At 37.2% G+C, this 24,054-nt stretch overlaps 1 protein-coding gene across 3 annotated transcripts in view; it reads right to left on the bottom strand.

Annotated features, from left to right (window-relative positions):
• Positions 1–13,180: 13,180 nt before the first annotated feature.
• Positions 13,181–24,054, bottom strand: part of LRRIQ3 (leucine rich repeats and IQ motif containing 3) — a 59,224-nt gene continuing 48,350 nt past the window's right edge. For all 3 annotated transcript variants that reach the window (XM_081947213.1, XM_081947214.1, XM_081947215.1), the window contains 2 exons: positions 20,900–21,103; positions 13,181–13,748 (listed from right to left, as the gene is read on the bottom strand). In XM_081947213.1, the coding sequence (XP_081803339.1) occupies positions 20,911–21,103 (193 nt within the window). In that variant the 3' untranslated portion in view covers positions 13,181–13,748; positions 20,900–20,910. The remainder of the gene's footprint in view (positions 13,749–20,899; positions 21,104–24,054) is intronic.

Genomic DNA, 24,054 nt, shown 5'->3' with positions numbered 1-24,054 from the left:
AGGGTGAAAAGTGACTTCCGGTTTGCTCGGAGGGTGGTTTTAAGCGCTCCGAAGGCATCAGGGAAGCCTCCGTACGGTCCCTGAAGCCTTCGGAACGCTTAAAATGACCCTCCAAGCAACCCGGAAGTCAGTTCCGGTTTGCTCGGAGGGTGGTTTTAAGCGTTCCGAAGGCTTCAGCGAAGCCTCCGGACAGTCCCTGAAGCCTCCGGGGGGGGGAGGCTCTTTTTGCCCTCCCCAGGCTCTGATAAAGCCTCTGGAGTCTGGGGAAGGCGAAAAATGGCTTTTAAAAAGGTGAACTCAAAAAGGCAAATGGCTCCATAGTGCCATAGGTTCACCATCACTGGTATAGGGTTTCCTGCCTGAGCAGCGGGTTGGACTAGAAGACTTCCAAGGTCTCTTTCAACTCTGCTATTCTGAAGCTGACTGAATCTAATGTGTCCAATTCTGAATAAGATACTCCACAAGGAGGGTGAGGTCCAAAAAGGACCAGGGTTTTGACTGTTTTGATTGCTATCTTGATTTTTTTTTTTAAAAAAATGAATGAATCGCCCTTCGTTAGTGATTGAAGAATGTACAGGCACACATTAAACCATTTCATTATATACAAGGAGACAAATGTGTTATAAATAAAATTCTGGAGGGGGGGCCTATGTGTTACGATTACAACTTGAATGTCTACTCACAGCGAATGATTTCATAAGGATTCTCCAATTCACAGTGCTTTTTCCTGTTTTGCTTTATTGCTTGAAAAAAAACTAGGAGGAGAAGAAAGGATTAGCACTTTTTAAAGACCAGATTCAGCAAAATTTACTAACAGTAGAGACCAAAGGAAGGGCTCTATTACTTATCATTTATTGTGGTTGCTTCAGAGGTGGGTTCCTACCGGTTCAGACCGGTTCGGCTGAGTAGATAGAAACTGGCCTGCCACGCCCCCATATCGGTTCTCTTGGCGGCACTGTAGGCGGGGCCATCTTGTTGTATGCTTCTGTGCATGCGCAGAAGCATTTTTAGTACTGTGCATGCACGTGTAATGCACATAAAGCACGCATGCACAGCACGGCCCTGAGCAAACTGGTAGTAGCTGCAGCCAGAACTCACCCCTAGGTTGCTGCCATGAACTCAGGCCAGATAAAATCTACTCTGCTCATGGGTGAAAATGCTCTATCTTGCCAGATTTTGGAGGGACCGAAATTCTATCATTCTGATCTTTGGATATGCCAAAGTTGTGAAAGTTGACTTAGCAGCATCTGGAAAGGGTCAGGTTCTTACTCTTGGAGGTGGGTAACCAGGTGTAAAGCCATTTCCTGTTTTCATTGGGATCAACCTTGTAGTTACAACTATTAATTCTGAGGGAGAGTCTCAAGGGCATGTTATTTCTTCATCAGCTTAATCCATGCCACAGCAAGCTACAAACCAAAAAAGACTGAACCAGCCACAAATGTATACAGAGGATGCTTTGATTGCTTTGGTGATTTATTGTGGCTGTCCCAGACATTTTTTTTATTGCACTAATGCAAAGCTACCTTAGCTTCTGAAATCTATGACAAAGATGATGCCCAGGAGATGCCTTAGTTCACAGCAGCATTCCCAGTTGCTTACAGCAATGTTGTAAGTGCAAAAACCCTGCCCATCTCTTCACAGTTCTGTCCTAAGTGGGCTTGCAACTTTTGATATTTAAACAAATCAAAGTAGCCATTTGCACATCTTTGCCACTGAACTCCACAGAGTGTTGTGAGAAGTTAAAGTCTTTGCTCCAGATCAAGAGAGCAGAGCACACTAGAGAATTGCTTGCATTTCCATCATAGGAGACATTCAAAAAAGGAAACCAAAAGTCAGCCCCGCAGGTAGATGACCTGGTTTGCAGTACAATAGCATCTTAGTACGTGACTGGTATTTAGCTTTGTCACTTTTTTAAAAAAAGCAAATCTTTGTATTATTACATCTTTTGCATTTTTGTATACTTTCTTATACAGATAGGTGCTGTACACAGACAGACAATCAGACAGGCTTTACTATAATTGAGATGCCTCTTGGCTTTTGATATATATACATAGAGAGAGATGGTATTTAAGTCTTGCTATATTTTCATTTTTTTCATATTCATGTTTTGAAGGTATCCTCAGCCTACTGTTCTTTTTATTTAAAGGACTCTTAAAAGGGCAAATACAAATGTTCACTGTTTTCATAGGAAATGCCATTGATCACATGATTCATCCTTCACACATTTAAAAAAAAAAGTTATAAATCTTTTTTTTTCTTAACCTGGATTTTGAATGTACAGTAAGCCTGAAGCCACCTCCTCCGATTTCAGAGTAAGAAAACATTTAAGAAATATAGCCAAATGCAGACAGCCAAAGATGGAATTAGTTGTCCCCAAATAATTGATAATATTTCATTATTGATTTTCTTTGAATTAATGCTAGGTTGAGAAATGAGTTACAACTTTTTTTCATTTTTGAAAAAAAATGTATTTCTTTTCATTTTCATGGTCTGAAAATATTGACATCTTTCAGCAAGGCAATATATATAAGGAAATGTTCTATTATTCACCTGATCACACTGCCTTATATCACAAGAGTAAGTTTCATTACACCTTCAATGACCTGCTCTCCAAAACCTGAACATTGGGAAACGTTTCATTTCTTGCTTCTTTAAGCATATTGTGTTATGTGTAAAGTTATAATAAGGCAACAAAAGTACAAGTTCAACTATTCAGTGAGGCTCAACATAAAGATATCAATCATAATGAGAAGTTGTCACTTTCAGATGTTAGCGATGCACTTTTAGTTATGATGAGAAAATTTTCAGAGATTCACACTATTTTGCACTGTTGTTTCTTTCTTCTTTGCTAATTGAGGAAAACCATATGGGCCATATCTGAAATGCAATACTTTAATAGGGAATTAATTTGAATGGGATCTAAGTGCAACATTCTGAATTTGGATCCGTTCCACTACTGCTGGACAACAGCCATGCTGACACAACTTCATTGTGTGCAATGCAATAAGTAGCAAAAAATGTAGTGTATTCTGAGTGCTCCAATATGTGCAGTAATTCTCACAACACCATAAGACTGATCAGTATTATTATCTCTGTTTACGGATGAGTTCCTGGAGCCTTTGTTATTTGGCTAAAACTGTTTACTGAATTCATGGATTTGGGTTTGAAAGAAGTGAGATAGAGATATCGAAAGTTCTATAGCAGAGTATATGCTAAAATTAAAACATGGTGATTTTCCATTGGAAGATGAGCCTTACAGAATTAATGTGCTATAGTGTCAATCTAGTATAAACAGGTTCAAGTCTGTTTTCAACAATGAAGCTCATTCTGATCAGTTATTGGTTCACCGACTTCTTGCTGGGAATGGAATATTAAACTGGGAGAAGAAAACATAGTACAGAACTTTGAGTTGCTTGGGGCAAAGGTAGGATAAAAACATAAGAATCTGAACAAGAACTGTTTTTTTTTTAAAAAACTTCTTTGTACAACAAAAATTTAAGAATGACCATGTTCGATGTTCAGTAAAAGATTCGCTTTAAGCATGAGAAAATGTGGGCACACATTAGCCAGGCCATTTAAGCTTTTTAGAAATAATCTTTTGTCAAGCAGTTACCAAACAAGGAAGTTGAGCCACATGAGATGAAGACAAAAGTTGTAACATAAAATTAACCACATACAGTATATGCATGCATACAATCTTTGGACTAAGAAAGACTGTAACAAACCCCAAGGGTGTAAGGTTTTCATTCATGCTATTTGGTGGGAAATATGAAAGAGAAAACCAACATTATTAGTAAACTTGATGCCATTAGCAATTGTCTCACTCTTAGGTGATTTCCATGGGAGTGAGAATGTAGCTACTGCTTGATCTCTTTGTGTCGATATTTTCCTGGACAAATTTGTGATCTGTGTGGAAGGTCCTGTTTTATACACAAAGGTGCTTGACAATTAATGCCTCCACCCAGGTAACTTTAGTTGTAATAGGATATTTTAATAAAACAAAAAACATCAGTAATGTGACCCACATATTTCTGTGGAATGCTAAGTTTGACAACAATTTCTCTTTGAGTGATCTGCTGATTGTCCTTAATCAGTTAATCAAACTTTCTCATGTGAAACTCATATCTTGTTTTCTTTGTTCATGATCATAGAAATCAGCTGTTCCTGGTTAATCATTTTTACATTTTTGGGCTCAGTATCATGTAAGAGTCACATCAGTATAGTCATCACAATAAATAACCTGCATTTGGAGATGAATATCATTTGGATGAACTTTTTCAGCAATCAACTGAATCATGGCATGTTGTTTAAAGTACACTGCTGAGTAGTCACTGCAGGCTTTCATTTCACAAACAATAGCTACACAACCTTTTCTTGACAACAACCTCCTATCAACTGAAGTGAAAAAATATAGATACTAAAGAACATTTTAGAGCTTGAAGTGCCTCAGTACTACCATATGTTGACAATTTAAAATACAAGTGGCATTACTTTTAATTCAGTGCATGTGTCTATGTGTGCATAAATTGTAACAAAAAAAGGAATAACCACACACACAAAGAAAGAGAAAAGAGGCAAAAATGAAAAAGGCACCATAGTATGAGGTTAAAATTAAGTTTATTAAATAATGACCTATTTAAAATCTCAAATTATTCTTAAAATTAATATGTGCTTATGAATAACAAAAGCAATAGCACGGACTTCCGGTGGCGCCGCTGGCCTTGGAGGACGCTGCTTCGGGAACACCAGCCCGTGTTTTAGTAACAAGCTGCTAGGATAGCATAAATCAGCTGTCCAGCGGTTTGAACCCCCCCTCGGGAAAAGAGGGGGAGGTGAGCTGTCTGGCATAGGGTAGATGTTGTGGCCCAGCAGGAGCCGTTCCCCAGTGGCCCCAGAAGCAATTCTGTGGCGTGAAGGTTGTGGACTCCCCAGGAAGCCCGACAATCTCCTCATATCGGGACGCTTCTGCCTTTGCAGAAACAAAAGGCAGCGTCCACTCCTGCTGTTCCAACGTTTATTCTACATCTGAACAAGATGCAGGCAGAGCAAATCAGTAGATTATATCTCCTTCTGTAAACTTAAAGGGAACTTTTAAAAAATGGTGCCGGAACAGTAAAGGGGTTGGTGAAAACGAAAGTGAAGCCGAAAGCTGATTAGCACTTGTTAAGTGCTTGTTAGTGTTTTTGGAAGACTTGAGAGAATAGGTGGATTTTCTGGACTGAACAAATTGGTTGCTAAAAAGCTTGATTTGAATACTTTGAAATGGCTTCAAAGCAAACAAAATTCAATGTTTCAAAAAGTGCTGGCAGTTCGCCAGCACAATTGCAAAAGCTGCAATCTTTACTACCTCCAGTGGAAACACAAACACAAACCTTGACACTGGAGGCTCTACAAAATAATTTACAAAATGCATTAAAAGAACAGGCAGTTGTCTTGGAGATGAAAATCGCAAGTGCCTTTAAAGATGTCTGTGATGAAATATCTGGAATTAAGGATTTAATCCAAACGCGTAACCAAGAGATAAGGGAGGATATGGTTGATGCATTTAAAGGATTATTTGGTTACGTAACATCTCTCGATGAGAAGGTGGAAGAAATTAATGAGTCTAATATAAAGTTGGACAATAAACTTATGGAGGCACAAAGTAAAATTGATAAGTCGGAGGCGGAGCTTACAATGATACAATATAGAACAATGGAATTTGCCCTGAGGATAAGGGGTTTGAAAGAACATAACCAAGAAAATTTAAGAGAGATTTTTGCAGATGCTTTCACTCAATTAACTGGGGAACCAAAGGCTGAATGTGATCCTACCCAGCCAAAAAACTACAGACCTATTTCATAACTTAATGCAGATTATAAAATTTTTGCTAAAATATTGGTAAACAGGTTAATGCCAATTGCGCAACAAACGCTTCATAATGATCAGTCTGGTTTTATACAGGGGAGACAAATGAAAAGCAACATAAGACAAATTATCAATATAATGGAATATTTGGGAAAGAATAACCAAGTCCCAGCAGTGCTTTTATTTTTAGATGCGGAGAAAGCATTTGATCAAGTCAGTTGGCAATTTTTAATAAAAATATTACAAAAGATGCAGTTCAGAGAGCATTTCATGCAATCTATTAAAGCAATATACCAGAAACAGACAGCACAAATTATAGTTAATGGAGGCTTAACAGAATCTTTGAAAATTGAAAAAGGAACAAGACAGGTGTGTCCCTTGTCTCCATTATTGTTTATTTTAACCTTGGAATTGTTGTTGAACAGAATATGTGGGTCTGATGAATTACAAAGAATTAAGATTAGGCATTATGAATACTGAGTAAGAGCATTTGCGGGTGACTTGGTTGTAACTTTAACCCAGCCGGGGGAATCAGTTACAGGTTTAATGAATATAATTAATTAATATGTTCAAGTATCTGGGTTTAAAGTAAATCTAGTGAAGACAAAGATGATAGTTAAAAATATGACTATGAACCAAAAAGAAGAACTAGAAAGAGTAACAGGATGTGAGATAGTAAAAAAGGTTAAATATTTAGGAATTTATATTACAACTTCAAATGGGAAATTATATAAGTACAATTATGAACCATTATGGCATAAAATAGAGATAGAAATGAATAAATGGAAAAAAACTATAATTGTCTTTGTTGGGAAGGATAGCAGCAGTTAAAATGAATGTTTTGCCTAAGTTTCTTTTCTTCTTTCAAATGATACCAATACTTAAAAAAGACGCAAATTTGGAAGAATGGCAGAAAGGTATTAACAACTTTGTTTGGGCAGGGAAGAAACCGAGAATAAAACTTAAAATAAAGCAAGATATACACGAAAGAGGAAGCTTAAAAATGCCCAACTTAAAATTATACTATGAAGCAACAGTTTTAACAACAATTAGCGATTGGATTAACCTAACAGAGGATAGAATATTGAATATTGAGGGTTATGATCTGGTATATGGTTGGCATGCTTATCTAATATATGACAAGAAGGTGGACAAGATATTTAAAAGTCATATTTTAAGGAATGCTTTATTGCGTGTCTGGAAAAAATATCAGTATAGGTTAAATGATAAGATACCTATGTGGGGGGTGCCCAGACCCGCTATAGAGAACATAAGTATAGAACAAAAACAAGATGTAATTACATATGCAGAACTTCTTAGTATGGATAGAGGTGTACCACAGTTAAAATCTTTGAATGTACTAAGAGAGGAAAAGATAATTCAAACCTGGTTTCAATACAGTCAGTTACAGGCTAGATGGAAAAAAGTCCAGAAATCTGGTATCATCCAAAATGAGGATAATTTGATAAAACAAAGTAGGGACCAGGGTCAAATGCATATAAAAAGGTTGTATAATGTATTGATAGAAATAGACTCAGAAACAGAATTAGTTAAAGATTGTACGATAAAATGGGCACAAAATTTTAAAGAACCAATAATGATGGAAACATGGGAAGAGATTTGGGTAAGAAATGTAAAATTTACACAAGCTCAGAACTTGAGAGAGAATTTTTACAAGATGCTGTACAGATGGCATTTAGATCCAAAAAGGCTAGCCTGTATGTATCCGAATCTACAATCTAAATGTTGGAGATGTGATTGTGTTAGTGCCATGTATTACCATATTTGGTGGACTTGTAAAAAAGTTAAAGCATTTTGGATAAAAATATGGTGGGTTATTCAAAATACTTTGAAAAAGAGGATAAAGTTCACGCCCCAGTTTTTTCTGTTAGGTATAGTTTCAGATTGTACTGTTATAGAGACTAATTTGATTTTGAAGCTAACGACGGCAGCAAGATTGTTGGTGGCGCAATATTGGAAGAAGGAAGAGTTGCCCACTATCCAAGAATGGACGTTAAAAGTAGTAAACTTAGCAGAGATGCCCAAAATCTCAGCATATCTGAAGGACCATTCAGATGAGAAGTACAAGCTGGACTGGAGAAGATGGATTGACTATATTCAAAACAAATACCGGACTAAAAAATTTCAGTTAGCTTATGAATGAAGGCATAAGGAATGCTACAATTTATTTAAAGCTAGTTTAATAAAGGGGGAGTTAAAGCACAAGAATAGTAACATGTTAAAATTAGTTAGCTTATGTTAGCGTATGGTTGTTAAATGTTTATACCCTGTATTTTGCTCTGGGAGGTCGGGGGGAGGGAGGGAAGAGGGGTAGGGATGGGGGAAGAGGGAAGGGTAAGGGGGGTAATAATTGTAAAACTTATTTTAAAAAATTAATAATAAAAAGGCAATAGCACATAAACATGAGATTAAAAATTGAATGTTTTATGACAAGAAAATTTTTTGGGGGATATGATACAAACTATTTTGTATATATAAACCCTGTCATGTCTAAGACAGATTCTCTGAATTAAATTGTTGATCTTGCTTGCTTTTGGTTTACTTTCACTTGGAAGACCAACACCATCTCCTGTGGACAAATTCTTAATACCACTTGGAATAACCAAAACTAATCTGAATCTTGCATATGAACAATTAGAATGATGGATCTAAAATTCAATCTATCTCAAGGACCTCTTTCATAATCCTACAATCAAATTACAATCACAATAGAGCTGGAAGGTACCATGGAGGTCTTCTAGTCCAAATGCCCCCTCCCTAAAGCAGGAGACCCTATACCATTTCAAACCAGTGACTGTCCAGTCTCTTCTTAAAAACCTTCTGTGATGAAGCACTCTCAACATTTCCACTGGTTAATTGTCCTCACTGTTAGGCAGTTTCTCCTTAATTCCAGGTTGCCTCTCTCCTTGATTAGTTTCTATCGTTTCTTGTCCTACCCTCTGGTGTTTTGGAAAATAAGTTGACCCCCCCCGCCTCCCCCAACCTCTCAAATACTGGAATACTATCATGTGCCTCCTAGTCCTTCTTTTTTCTAGACTAGCCAAACCGAAATTCTGCAACTATTCTTCATATGCTTAGTTTCCAGGCTTTTAATCATCGTTGCTCGCCTTTGCACTTTTTTCCAAAATCTCAACAACTTTTTTGTAATATAATAACGAAAACTCAATGCAGTACTCCAGGTGAGGCCTTAATAAGGCTTTATAAAGCAGTACTAATACTTCACATGAATATGATTATAGGATTATATTAGCCTTTTTGGCTGCTGCTGTAAACTGCTGGCTCATATTTAAGTTTATTGTCCACTAGGTCTCCAAGGTCCCTCTCACAGTTACAGTTTTTAAGCCAGATTTCATCTAAACTGTACTTTTACCTTTGGTTTATCCTGCCTAAGTGTAAAACCTTGCTTTTCTCTACATTCTTCTCTACAGAATTACTTCTGATAAAGCCAGAATAGTATTCACATGTACAAGATTCTATGTCTTACACTCAAATGTTGATGAAGGAGAGCTATAACATCATCGCTTATGTGGAATGTTTGTATGGTTGTTTTATTTCTGTAGTCATATCAGGTGGAGATGTTTTACTTCACTGATCTTTCTACCACATCTCATAACCAAACTGTGTGGCTGCTTTGAAAATAACATTATTTTCATTTTATCTGCTGACTTTTCTGAAAGTAACAGAAATGTAATGAAGTTTTGTTCATTTGCATTTGCTGTAGTGTAGAATATCCAGGTTTGATTTTTACCTTGGTGATGACATGAATTTCCATATAGCATGTGTGTGATTATCACTTTGATACTATTACAAGCCGCCCATATTCCTAGCTCCCCTTGAGATGTACCCGAAGGCTGCAACTTGTCCAGAATGCGGCCGCGCGGGCAGTTTTGGGAGCCGCTAGGTACTCCCATGTAACACCTCTCCTGCGCGGGCTGCACTGGCTACCTATGGCCTTCCAGGTGTGTTTCAAGGTGCTGACTGTCATCTTTAAAGCGCTCCATGGCACAGGACCTAGGTATTTGCGGGATCGCATCCTGCCCCATACATCCCTTCGGCCAATCCGCTCACACAGAGAGGGACTTCTCCGGGTGCCGTCCACTAGGCTATGCCAGCGGGCGACGCCCAGGGGAAGGGCCTTCTCTGTGATGGGCCCGACCCTCTGGAATGACCTTCCCCCTGATATCAGAACAACTACAGATCTCCGCTCCTTCCGCAAGAAGCTAAAAACCCACCTGTTCAATTTAGCCGGCCTAGCCTAATTCCAGCTTCCCACCCCATGCCTGTATTTTTAAACTCGATGGGCTGGTTTTAGGTCGTGTCTTAATTTTTAATAACTTGTACAGGGCTCTAGGTTTAATCTGGTTTTAAGAGTATTTATTATGTATAAGGTTTTTAATGTGGTTCCTGTACACCGCCCCGAGTCCCTTCGGGGAGAGGGGGCGGTCTATAAATCAAATAAACTTGAAAACTTGAAACCTAATCATTTAATCAAGCTTTTAAATACAGCTTTATGTGGGAAAATAACATTTCAACTTATCAGTATGTTATAGTGTTCCCTATAGCAGTGGTCCCCCAACTTTTGCATCTCTGCAGACAGGCAGTGACGGCAGGAGGAGATGGGATGATTTCGCATGCGTGCCCAATGCTTACGCAAATAAAGGTTCACACACTCACACACCAATTGCACGGCCTGGTTACCAATGGGCCACGGGCTGGTACCGGGCTACAGACCAGGGGTTGGGGATCCCTGCCCTATAGGACAAAGAAGTACATTAAAGCAGTATGGGAAAGGGAAATATACAGAAATACATTTGAATGTTGGGGGTTATTTCAAAGGGTTTACTTCTTAAGAATTATTCAGAACACTGGGGGCCTGAACAGAACTTCCATATGTGACTCATTAATGCAGCCACATTTATTTCAGTTTTGCCAGACTGCTGTGTAGAGGTTTCTGCTTCAGCCACAAATAATAGAAAACAGCTTTACAGCTGTTATAGTGCATCTGCAACAGGTGTGCTGTGTTCACCTTCCCACATTCTGCAACACTTTTTCCCCATTAAATCTAAAGCACTGCATAATCATAGTAGCTGTCCTGACATTAAAATTAGCAAGAAGTGAGGGCAAAAGGCATTTAGTGTGTTTGAATATGGAGTGAGTAGAGGCACACAAAAGGAAATCTAATTTCATACAATGTATAACTAAACGATGGCATTCCCTAACACAAGATGGAGAATTGCCAGCTTGGAAGAAATTTAGACAAATTTATCAAGGACAGCCAATCTGTGACTACTTAAGTTATACTCCGGCTACAGTGTCTCTGACAGCAATCAGTATGTCTCTTGATATACTGATAGTTTGACAGAACAGTTACTAGAAAATATAATTAGGATTCTCCTGTACCAATTACTCATAAATATCTGGTGGTCCACTGTGGGTTCAGAAGATGTGACATTGGTCTGATTGGGCATCATCCTTAAAGATGATATATTTTGTTACCAGCTGGAGCGTTTCTTTATATAATTCTTGCTGAGCAATTTGATTAGCTCTCTACATAGTCATGATATTTTATTGACTTTACATTAGAAAACGTAGGTTCACCAAGGTGTTCTTGCCTTTAAAATGACAGGCTCTATACTGTTGATCTCAGAGCTTGAAGCAAGATCCCCATCTGTTTATTTTCACAGTGAGTCATTTATGTTCATTTGTATAAACATACATTTACTGCCTATTTAGATTTCTGCAAAGGTGCTGGAGGAGAGTTGAGAGCTAGGAGGCCATAAGCACAAGCCTATTAGCAGCACCCATAATTGGAGCTGTCAACAAGAAGAACTGGGATGCCCAGAGCTCAACTAATAAGCAGCAAAAATGCCACTGGGATTAAATAAGTAATAATGCTTCCATGCTGACCGCTCTCTTCCAAATATTTTACATTGATCATTAATTTGCTTTTATATTTTCTGCTGCTTTGTAACATCAGGCTATGGGGAAAAAAACCATTTCACATATGAAATGTTCAATCAGTGGTCAACCGGTTCTATTATCTTGGAAAATACTATAAAGATCACAGCTGAGTAATAACAAAATGTTTTGCATCTAAGCCAGGGGTGTCAAACTCATGTCATTACGTTGTAATCATGTGATGTATCATGACTTTCCCCCCCTTTGCTAAAACGGGGACGGCGTGGCCAGCAGGTGACTCATTCGGCCTGCAGGCCACAAGTTGATCTAACCAGTCTCAATTCTTATCTTTTTATTTCAAGTGGAAGGGTTTAGCAGGGTTTTTTAAATTGGTTATGAAGTGGGTCACTATGTTATGTTGGCTAAGATTTTAAAAAAGCCAGAAGCAACAATAATCTTATTAGGCTAGCTGAAGGCTTCCAAAATTGTTGCAAGATTTCAAGAACTATTTATCTGATAATTACTATATGGGGCAGAGAGGAGTAGAAAGGTTAAAGCACGGGTGCCAAACTCACGGCATCATGCTGCTGTCATGTAACATTTCACGGTTTCCCCATTTGCGGAGCTGGGGTGGGCGTGGCCTGAGTGTGACTCATCCAGCCCACAGACCATCAGTTTGACGCCCCTGGGTTAAAGGAAGAATGTTCCTGGTGTGTAAGTCCTGAATAAACAAAGGCTTGTGGAAATTGAAAAGCTGGCAATGCAAGCCAACTTTTTGTTGGTCTGAAGGCAAGACTAATCCAGACCCTTTTTTAAAAGCATGCTTTGTAAAGCATAAAGCAAGTCTCCAAGGCACACCTTTGCTGTGTAATTATGTATGGAATTTCCATGACCAAATCACCACCCTGCTCAATGTCATGCACTCAAAGCCACAGCACTAACACTAGTCATAGTTTCTGAGCAGTGTTTCTAAGAGCAGGTGCATGGTAAACAGTCCTACTGCCTTCCCAAAATACACCAGAACATTCATTGTTGAAAACAATTTGGCTGATTTTCTACCCAAAGGATAATACAGAGATTGCTATTTTGTTGTTTCAATTGTTTCAACAAAAGCCAAAATTAGATTTAGGAGGAGAAAAGGGTGGATAAAATATCCAGATCCAGCAATGAAAAAAAAAATCAATTCATTTCCAATATATCCCAGAGTTCAAACGTGAAATCCTGGCTTATCTACCATAAACTACATAGCATTTACGGAAAAACAAAAGTGAGAGTTGGACTGAAAGATGAGCAACAATAAAACCAGTCTCAGCAATATAACACTATTAATAATTATGCTTTCACTGCAGGGAAGCCAGTCTTATGAGGTAGACCTTGGATTTTCGTTGTGTGAATGTTTATTAGCCATTGATTCTGAGGTGATTGTGATTGTGATCTAAGAGGTACAAATCTGTTTGTTACACAATATTTGTAGATGACAGGATTTTAAAGCATTTATTGACTTTCTGGCAGCCAGAGCATTGCCTTCAATTTCAAAACATATATTCTAGAGTGTGTGAAAGGAAGTGTGCTTTTGTGAAAGGAAGAGGTGTACATTGTTATGTGTTATGCACACACATGCCTATTCTGCCTTGGATTGTAGTAGAAAGCTCTAATTTGTGATCAGTTCCTTTTCACGTCACAATTCATTGCATGGAAGTATCATTGCATGCAAGAAACACACAGTTGAAGTAGCATAAGCTCACAGAATGTTGCAGTCTGGAAAAAGACAAAAAAAGGTATATTTCAGTTATTTAAATACTCTCTCCTGTAAGCAAAGGATCTTTCAAATTCCATTCTTCAGATGGACTCTCAATTAAATACTTCCCATAGGTAACTACCACAATTCATCATAGCTTGCTGGTCGATCTTTAAAGCAAATCGGATCTATAAAAATCAGCTACATTTTTACTCCCTTTGTGTTCATCCTTGTTATATTGCATCTGTTTAAAAAAAAAGAAAAGGAAAAGAATAGGCCTGGTCAGGCAAACAAAGATTCATTTTTTTCAAGGAGGACCAAGTAAAATTCTCCTGCAATTTGTCCAAGTGTTTATTAATAGGAAAATCAAATAATAATCAAATATTTGGTGGCTTCATCAAACATGGATACCTTTATAACAGCATTTTAATGACTATGTTTCTGGACAGCTATTAACATTTCCTTTACAATTAAATGAGAATTTTGTTGCCCTTTATTCCGTACAACCTTTGAAAAAGACTGAATGATGCTGCCATCTACTGGAAAGTTCTACTGTAAACTTATTATTCAAAGATTAAAAATACACGAGTGCATTCTTTTATATCATATCACATATGTATTTAAATAAGAACATAATATATAATACTGAATCAAAAAAAAAAAGGATTGGTCCTAAAATCTCATTGAAAGTGATGTTCAAAGCAAAATGAAGAGATTCGTTTTCAGATGAAATATCGGAGGAATGTCAAAAAGAGACTAAAGGCTTTGGTGCTTTGAGGTGAAATTGGAGATCCCTTTTCAAGCAAAATGCCTGCTTGAACTCTGAAGGTAGCAATAGATGTTTATAGTTCAATCCCTTGTATGTCTACTCTAAAGTAAATCCCATGGAGTTCAATAGGACTGCTCACCAACCATTACAGTTAGATTTGATGACTACTGACAATACCCTGAGGGATTTAGGATATCACTACCTGGAACAAGGAGTGAAATTTACATTGGAAATAAATGCAAACATCATCTGTGAAAAGTATGTGTCCTTTACACACATGGTGAAATTCTTAGCTTGCATAATATACTCTTGTTGATCTCATCAAGAACACTTTATAGGGTAAACATAGCAGGCAAAATTAGTTTTCCTTCTTTTCCTTTAGCTGGGCTGCTTAACCGAATAAAGCTCACATTTCTGTGTCAATCGGGAATTGATTCTGAATGAATCAAATCAGCCAACATGCCCACTGTCGGCATATTTTCATAATAATTTAGAAATCTCTCAGGGGACTGATAACACAAAGGAGATATTCTCACATCGCCTGTGTTTTTTTAGAGAAGAAAGAAGAAGGGGAAAAAAGAATACAATGGGTTTCAGACATGGCAGTAACCATCGGCTTGACTGAAGTAAACATGATGGGGCTTACATTGTTTGCATATAATCTCCTCCTCCTTCTCCTCTTAAATGTATCATTAGGATCATTAGCTGGCTACACGCATAATTAAATTACAATGCCCTCATATTTTTTCCTTTAAAAATACTACAGTGAAATGGCAGTTATTCCCAAAACATTGTTATTGTTATTGCTATTGTTGTTAGCTTCTGTGGACCACTGAATCCAAAGGCTAAAATTATTTGTGCGAGAGTGAACCTTTATGTAAAATATGTGTGAGATCCTTTTCTTCAGTCAAAGATGTAGCACTTTACCAAAATAAATTTCACCACAGCTACTATCTTGTATGGAAATAACTAACTCTTCATTATATACTCAGCCTATAATGTACACTTCCTCAACATATAATTTACATATATTACAATCAGAGGTGGTATTCAGCTGGTTCAGACCAGTTCACCTGAACCGTTAGTGGAAATCGCGGGTGGGCTTGCCCCCACTGCCCCGGCTCTATTCCATCCTATTTAGGCACATTTTTTAGACCGAGCAAATGCGCGGAAGGCGTGCGCACGAGCAAAGTGCATGTGCAGAAGGCTGGGTGCATGCGTGGAAGGGGAGAACCAGTGGTAACAAAATGTAAAAACCACCTCTGATTACAATATATAATGTAACTATAAAAGCGACAATTTTTTTTTTTGTATATTTGCTGAATTAGAGAAAACATACGGTAAAGGTTTGAATTATGGAATGTTTTACATGAATTTGGAAAGAAAGACTGGTAGTTCCAATGTTGCTGCTGACATGAGAATAAACAGCTTGCTTAGTAAATGGTCTACTTTCAGCAAGGAGTAAAACAAGACTGTTTCATGTCCTCTTGGTTTTTAATGAATTGATGGATAAATACATAAGGGATATTTATATCGAGATATGTTTATTATTATAGGTGTGATGCCTGGGGATATAAAAAATGGATGTAGTTCCATGTACAATGATTTTTGTTACTGACTGATATACAGTATACAGAGAGTATAACTGATAACTAAATTGCCAAATAAATATATGAAAACTGATATGCTGTCAAGAGGAAGGGAAGATTACGGAAATTATGATTGGATGAAGACAGAAAGAGGGGAGGAGTTTAAATAAAAGGCTGTTATGGAGCCTGATGAAAACAAGGATGAGTTATAAGGAACAAAAAGAATGTAGAAGTATAATTAGGCTTGGCCTAATTCCACCTATCCCACCTCAGTCCTATTTCTAAATTTTTTAAGATTGGTTTTAAGGTCTGTTTTTTAATTTTTATAAATTGTACAGGGGCTGTTTAATCTGATTTTTACTTATGTGTTCGATTGTTTATATGTTTTAAATTTATGCCTGTACACCGCCCTGAGTCCCTCCGGGGAGAGGGGGCGGTCTAGAAATTTAATAAATTAATTATTATTATTAAATGGGTGATATTTTCATGGTTCTATATTTCTTATTGTTTTAATATGTTTGTCTTACTAATTCATACTTTTCTGTCCTTTGCATAAAGTTGCTTACCCCAAAAGGCAATGGATGATCTTACATAAAAAGCCACACTGTATTTGAAAATTACTATCAACTGTATATATAATTATGGGAAAATAAAACATCAAAAGGATATTCTTTTAAATATAATTACTAGAAAATTAATACATTAACCAGAAATAATGGACAGGGAATGGTAAAAGCAGCAAAGTAGCCATCCTGTTCAAAAGTTGAAGAAGAACGATGTACATCTCTTTAAAAGAGGAAATGTTGATTGATTTGCATGCCACTGCAAATGGTAAGAATAATCCATAATCAGATCTACTAGTAGGCCTACTCCATCTTTCTTGCTCTTTAGATTTTCTAAACTGTTTTTTCTTCCCAGTGAAAATCAGTAGGAAATAGTTCAGCAGTTAACCATCAAATTTCTAAATAGGATCTTGGGGATTCAGAGATGGTTGAGAGCTAAGCTGCAACAGCCCATAAATTGTGCATTGTCCATCCTTACCTTAAGAATGTGAGGGGCACAATGGCTTAGCAATTAAAGATGGTGAACTTGTCAGCTGGAAAGCTGAAAGCCCAGGTTTGAGACCTGAGCACCATGTGATGGTGTGAGCTCCCATTACTTGCCATTGCTTCTGACAACCAGTTAAGAAACATGCAACTGTGAGCAGATAGATAGGTATCACTTTGATTGGAGGGAAGGTAACAGCATTCCATGCACCCTGGCATATAATCATGCTGGCCACATGGTAGAGAACATGTCTTTGGACATGTTTGGACAAGGCTGGCTCCCTTGGCTAAGAAACAGAGATGACTGCCACCCACTAGAGTCACACATGACTAGATAGAGGAAACTTTTACCTTTATCTTAAGAATATATCCAAGAAATCTCTGGGAAGCAGAAACTAGTCACGTAATTAAACACTGGATGAAACAAAACCTGCTGTACACTGTTCAGTAGATTTCATACCATAAATAATTGTTTGTTAACCATTTGACATCTAACTCTGTTTCCTTAGAGCAGTGCTTCTCAATTATTTTCTGTCATGCCCCCCCTAGGAAGAAGAAAACATTTCGCGCCCCCCCCCACGCGACTGTAAATAGTATAATTTGTCTATAAAATTGTTATAAGTACACCTCTGCATAACATAGCACACCGGTCTTTCCTCGACTCCCACCGTAGTCACATGCTTTCTTTCCTCTTTCCCTCTTGCTTGTCTATCCTTCCTTCCACCCTCCCTTCCTCCTTCCCTTCCTTCCTGCCTCCCTTCCAGTTCCCTCCTTCCTCTTTCCCCCTGCCTGCCTGCCTTCTTTCCTCTTTCCCTATCCTCCTATCCTTCCTTTCTCCCTCCCTCCTTCCCTGCCTCCCTTCCAGTTCCATTCTTCCCTCCTTCCTTCTGCCTCCTTCCTGCCTGCTTGCCTTCTTTCCTCTTTCCCTCTTGCTTGTCTATCCTTACTCCCTCCTCCCTTTCTTCCCTCCCTCCCTGCCAGCAGCTCCTCCAGCATCCCAGCTGGAAGCAGCAGCACAACAGTCGCCGTTACCAGGGGCGAAGGGGTGGCGGTGGCAAGATCGGGCGACCGCCGCCCCTTTGTCCCTTCCCCAACAGCGGCTGTTGCGCTTCCGCTTCCAGACGGAATGTTGGCGGTGGAGCTGCTGGCGGGGAGGCGAGCTACCTGCATAAAGACGCCGCCGAGGGCATGGCAGAATATATCCCGGCTTGAAGTGGCAGCGCTGGGGACTGCTCAGAGACTCATCAGAGCCGCGGGCTGGAGCTGTGCAAAAAGTCTGCTTGGGCTGGGGGGGGGAGGGAGGGAAGCCTGGGACAGCCATGCTTCCCTCCCTCCCACCCCCGCCCGAGCAGGCTTCTTGCACAGCTCCAGCCCGCGGCTCTGATGAGTCTCTGAGCAGTCCCCAGCGCTGCCACTTCAAGCCGGGATATATTATGCCTCGCCCACGCCGCCGCCGTTGCACCCAGATGGAAAGGGAGCCTTCGCGCCCCCCTTTACGGAGCCTCGCGCCCCCCCAGGGGGGCGCGCCCCACTATTTGAGAACCGCTGCCTTAGAGAAACTATAATAGGATAGGATAGGATAAGACAGGACAAGGCAGGATAAATCACTGTCCATTTTGAATACAACTATTTCAATAGATAACACATACGTAAAAGTGTTGAGTGCCAAAAGTGCCTTAAGGAAAAAGAAGGCATAAGTCTCATGATAAACATAAGCAACCGAAGCTACCAAACATAGATGATTGACTGATAAGCAAAACCATGAGCAGGGCTTGAAAGTTAAAATCCATGGTTTCTCTGATGGCCAACAATGATGTAATATAGTAAGCAATTTTATTATTTATCTAGCAGCTAATTGTCTTTCGAGCCTGAATAATACCAAGTTAGGATATAACCTCTGCTATTGCTCAGCATGTCCTATCCTATCCTTCTAATTTAACCTTTCTCAATATTACACTCCTTTCTTAGCCTTAAATCCTCACCAACAGAGAGACATTTTCACCAAAATCAACAACAAATCTGGTTCTTTGTTGTAGCTTTGGCCAGAACTGGTGTTGGCAACAACAATTGATTCTCTACCTCACAGAACCATTAATGTAAAGTTGGAATGGATTCTCCAATTTTCAAAAATCCATTGCCTCAAAAAGATGGCAGCAAAAAAATATACAATTGAAACCTTGGCAAGTATCTAGGGCTTCATTCCCATGTTCGGAAATAAGAAGATTTTCTATATGTCTTCTTTCTTGTCTTCAATAAAAAAAGCTTAAGTCAATTTTCAAGTATGTGAAGTGGAGTTGAGTTTTTTTAGAGAGTTGATATTAACTGCACTGCCTGGTGTGACCTCTCTAGCAGGTCTTCCAGATGACACAGAAGAAATATGCTTACAAAAAATGTATTCACTTTTGCATTGTGAAAAAATTGTGAACAAAATGCGAGCAACATTTCAATACATTAAACATACAAGGACTAAGCTTTAATATCCTACTTTCTCTATGGAACAAACTATTGCTTCCTCACAGTATGCATGCATGCATGTATGTATGTATGTATGTATGTATGTATGTATGTATGTATGTATGTATGCATGTATGTATAGGGGGAATGACAACAAATCTGGTTCTTTGTTGTAGAACCAACTATAAAGAAATAAACAGTATAGAATGCATTTCCGTATGCAGTACTGTTACAGAGCCTAAACTGAGTTCAAGGCATTATGGGCTTAGAAAAGAAACATAATACATAATAAGAAAAAATGGCAGAAAAAATTGAGCATAGATGAGAATCTCAAAAAGTGATGCTTGGGTTGGCTAATATAAATGTAGTTGGTGAAACAAATTTGGAAAACAAGAACGATATTGTTACTAGTAATCAATCCTCACTACTGTGTGTGTGTGTTTAGAAACTTAAACCTAAACAATAACCTCAAACTGAGCTGCACAAGAATATGATATTTTATGATATAAGACAGATAACCAACTATAAAGAAATTGCTTCTTTTATTTTTTTTACTTGTTCTTTTTAATAAAAGTAATCATGAATGGTGTAAACTGTAGCCTTTTCCCAACTCTCTATAACACCATTCTATGCATCCCATATGGTTGCACAAGGCAAAATAATAATTAAAAGATCTCATCGTGCCGATGGCAGTACATCTAAATTGTGAAAAGAGTTCTGCACAGAAAACGACACAATCAAAAAAAGGTGGAGATCTTTAAATGGTTGTACAAAATTAAAAATATGTTGATGACTAAATTAGGAGAAGCAAGAAAACACCCCACATCTCTCATTCGCAATTGCTTGAGTTTTCCATTCCTGTCCATGACACACATGGAGAAATATATATACAATGAATTAAAGTAGAATCAATGAGAAACATAATTAATTACACATAGGAAAGCAGCTAATGAAACTAATCAAAGTACACAGCGTGTTAATGAAAGTTAGCAGCTGGGACCAAATTATTGCATTAGGCATAGCCAGAGAGCAACTGAAAATACATTCTATCCAGAGCTAATAGCTTATGGCATTGTTCTATATACAGTTACGAAGGAATCACTGAGGCACAGCTCCAGCAGTCCTGCCTGCAATAAGTATAGTTAACATGTTTAATTGCACTCATGCTACTTGGCTGCTTTAACAACCAATGATTTTTTCCTCAATTATTTTTATATGGCATTGAATAATTTAATTTTAAAGCTAAATTCGGAGGTAATTGTAATGCGTGCTTGAAATATTTGCTACTTAAAAGTCAACATTTGCTAACAATTAGCACAAAGAGTATACAGCTGTGTTTTCTTCATTTGGAAATGCGGAAATATTAGAATTTATGTATTATATTTAGTCATCAGCTTTTTTCGGAGTTTTGTCAAAATCAGGATTAGAAGAAACATATACAAGGTTAGTTAGAAGTTGTTTCATTTTTTTAAAATCTGAAACATTTAAACGACATGTCAAAATTAGGTTTATGCTCACTTTCCATATTTTTCCTTACCTTCTCAGCCATCATAACTCTGCAACAGGCTTTGCAGTGCCCAAACTGCCAATGACTGGCAACGAATACAATATTTTTGCATGAGGTTCCTTCACGGCTTTAAATTTTGCTTTGGATTGTTCAAATCTCTCCTTTGCTATTACATGTGTCACGTATTTCCTAAATATTTTCTCTTTTATATTTTGTTTTTGTAACATATGTTGCCTGGGGAAGAGAAATGGAAAATAATTCATAATTTTCACTTGTTCTAACTCAGATATTGAAAACTCTCCCTTCTATTGTTGTCTCTACTGGGCTTAGAGTGGTGTGGTGGCCTAGAGGTGAAGGCACTCGCCTCCCACTCAGATGGTTGAGAGAGTTCAATTCTAGCCAGTGGCAGATGTTTCTCTATTAGAGTGCAAAGAATAAAAAAATATCTGCTGCGAACTCGGCATAGGTATCAGGAAGGGCATCTGGCCAGTAAACACTCAGCTCCATCCAGTCACCAGTCATCCAGATAAAAGGGATTACAAACTCGTAAAAAGAAAAAAACTGGCCTTGTTATGCTCTTCTTTTACTTTCCATTTTAATAAATCAATTATGTCACAGTTTTAATGACATAAGTGGAAGCCGCAAGACCACAAATGTATTTTATAAATTGCCATGCTGGTTATAGAACAGTTCTAAAATATATGTAATTATAAACAAAGATTATTCATTGGGATACTAATAAAATATTAAATATATTGTGATATTCAATATCCCCAGTCAGAAACTATGGATACCATACATTGATATTTTATTAAAATTATCTAATATGTGTAATTATAGATGTATAATGAATGGACAATGTAATATTAACTACTGTTTTCTAAGAATTCTTTAGAATTGGAATTTTTCCTATTTACATTCTTGTTAAAATTTAGGGTATAAAATTTATTGTTAACAGTGATTTGATTGATTATATCCCCTTCTCCTTTTTCCAGGCATTGGGATAGGGCAATGCCAGAGTAGGATGAGAATGTGGATTAATTAAAGAAGTGCGGCTATACACCAGGTTTTTTTGGATTGGATTGCTGTTGGTTTTCTAGTGTTTTTCCATGATTTTATTAGTTGTATATTACCCACAGCTGTTTTGAGATGGGAGGCTATAAAAATGTGACAAATAAATAAATATCATTAGATTTATAGATTGCCTTTATTTTATACAACTCTAGGCAGTGTTAAATATATTTAATATTTTAGATTTGGGTTATTTTTGGTAGTATTCTATGTATTGTTTATACTTGTATTGAAGTATTCAGAATGCTATTATAAAAACAATAAACAAATAATCAGGGAATATATAATGCTATAACATTTTACATGTGGGATATATTATATTTCATCCAAAAGGAAGCTGTTCTGGGTTTTATTCTTTCACTTGATTTTTCCATAATATTCCCTCTTTCTATATGAGCCACAGTCCCCACTATTCAAGCAGGTCAGCAGGATGCATTTTCAAAGACTTCTGCAGATTAGTCAAGAAGGGAGATGCTAATCTGAATCCAAACCATATTCTGAATGAGGAAATATATCAGTCAAAATTGAAAATTAATGTCTCATTCCTCTCATTCCAATTGCTTTTTTTAAAAAAACCTATGTAATTAACTATGTAAAAAATAATAATTTTCAGTTAATTAAATTCACTTTTACAGTCTTTGTTAGATTTTTATGCATCAAGTGTTTCATTAACTTCTTTTTGTAAAAGCAACAATAAATGTTGGCAAGAATAGACATTAATTTAATTAATTTCCTACAAAACGCAACTAACAAATAAAGACTTTTAACTAACATACATTTTTTCTGCTGTATCGAATAAGCCAATGCAGAGGATAATAGAGGAAAAAAAGGACAGTTTATATTACATTTTAGCAAAAAAATTATTCACGGACTTAATCAAGCAGAAGAAAATCTGCTAAAAAACAACAGAGTTGCTCACATGTTTCTAATGTCATAATTTTAAAACAGTGAGATTGTTCAGGTGTAAATGGGCTTAATTTCATATTCAAAATCCGTTTGTTATTGGGTTTTTTTGATAAACTGAAATTTAACTAATTCTGTGGCCAGTGTTCCAATTTGTGGTTGGGTAAAGGAAATCCTTTGACACCTCCTTTGATAAACAAAAGGAATTAAGAAAATATTTTTTAAAAATTGAAATATCACTCATAAAAATGAACTGTTCCCTTTATTCTTGTTTCTTGGTTTTATGTGTTATTTATTTTTTCTTTACTGATTTTTTTATTTACAGTTGCCCCAGGTATTTTTGGCTAAAATGCAGATTTACAAAGCACTAACTCAGTTATACTATGGACTTGTCTTATTTTACATAAATAATGTATTTTATACCATTTTTAAAATAAATACACCAGTCATAAAAAGAAGACAACTCATTTACTCCACCCCACCCCCACCCCGAACATACACAAAGACAATGAAAAAACCAGCCAAATTACAGATTCCAATAGCAGCTTAAATTTTAATATTTTATTAATCATGCTTAAGGATCTAATTTTTAAATAAATCATTTTAAATAAAATATGAATGGTTTGCAGTCCTCCACAAATATTTCATTCTATAAGGATAATCCACTGTCTTACCTAGCTTTTGAAGCAAATATAATTAGAGCTTCCTGATAAAATTAGCATCAACCAATATTTTGCATCGGTAACTTTATTTTCATAAGAAAGTATATCTAACCCATGAAATATACCAATAAGGCACAATGCTGGGCGAATAGGTAATTCCTATATTAACCATTATTGTTTAACTAATTTAATTACTTCATTACTAATTAGTCACCTGTATTACCAAAATAATACAATAAGCATTTAAAAGGAAAATGGAATTACAATTAAAAACAGAACACTCTCCTCAGTCTACAAGTCCAAAAGTATGTTAAGTTGAAAGATGGGCTTTTGCACACCTTTGTTTTCCTACATACAACTAAAGATTGTTTATTGAATTGAATAGGAAACAATAACATAAAAATACTATTGCGAAGGATAACTCCTTCTCTCCTAAGATATTGCTGAGAACAGTTTGTCTAGGAGGATAAACATTTCTCAAAAAATATTTTAAGCTCTATGGATATCTTTGGGCCTTTCCCAAAGTCGCAGTGCTAATTACTCGCCCTT

Source organism: Natrix helvetica, assembly GCF_964273705.1.
Source record: "Natrix helvetica genome assembly, chromosome: 3".
In the NCBI taxonomy this organism is placed as follows: Eukaryota; Metazoa; Chordata; class Lepidosauria; order Squamata; family Natricidae; genus Natrix; species Natrix helvetica.
Note: the sequence above shows the minus strand (reverse complement) of the source record. Positions and strands in the feature narration are given on the sequence as shown.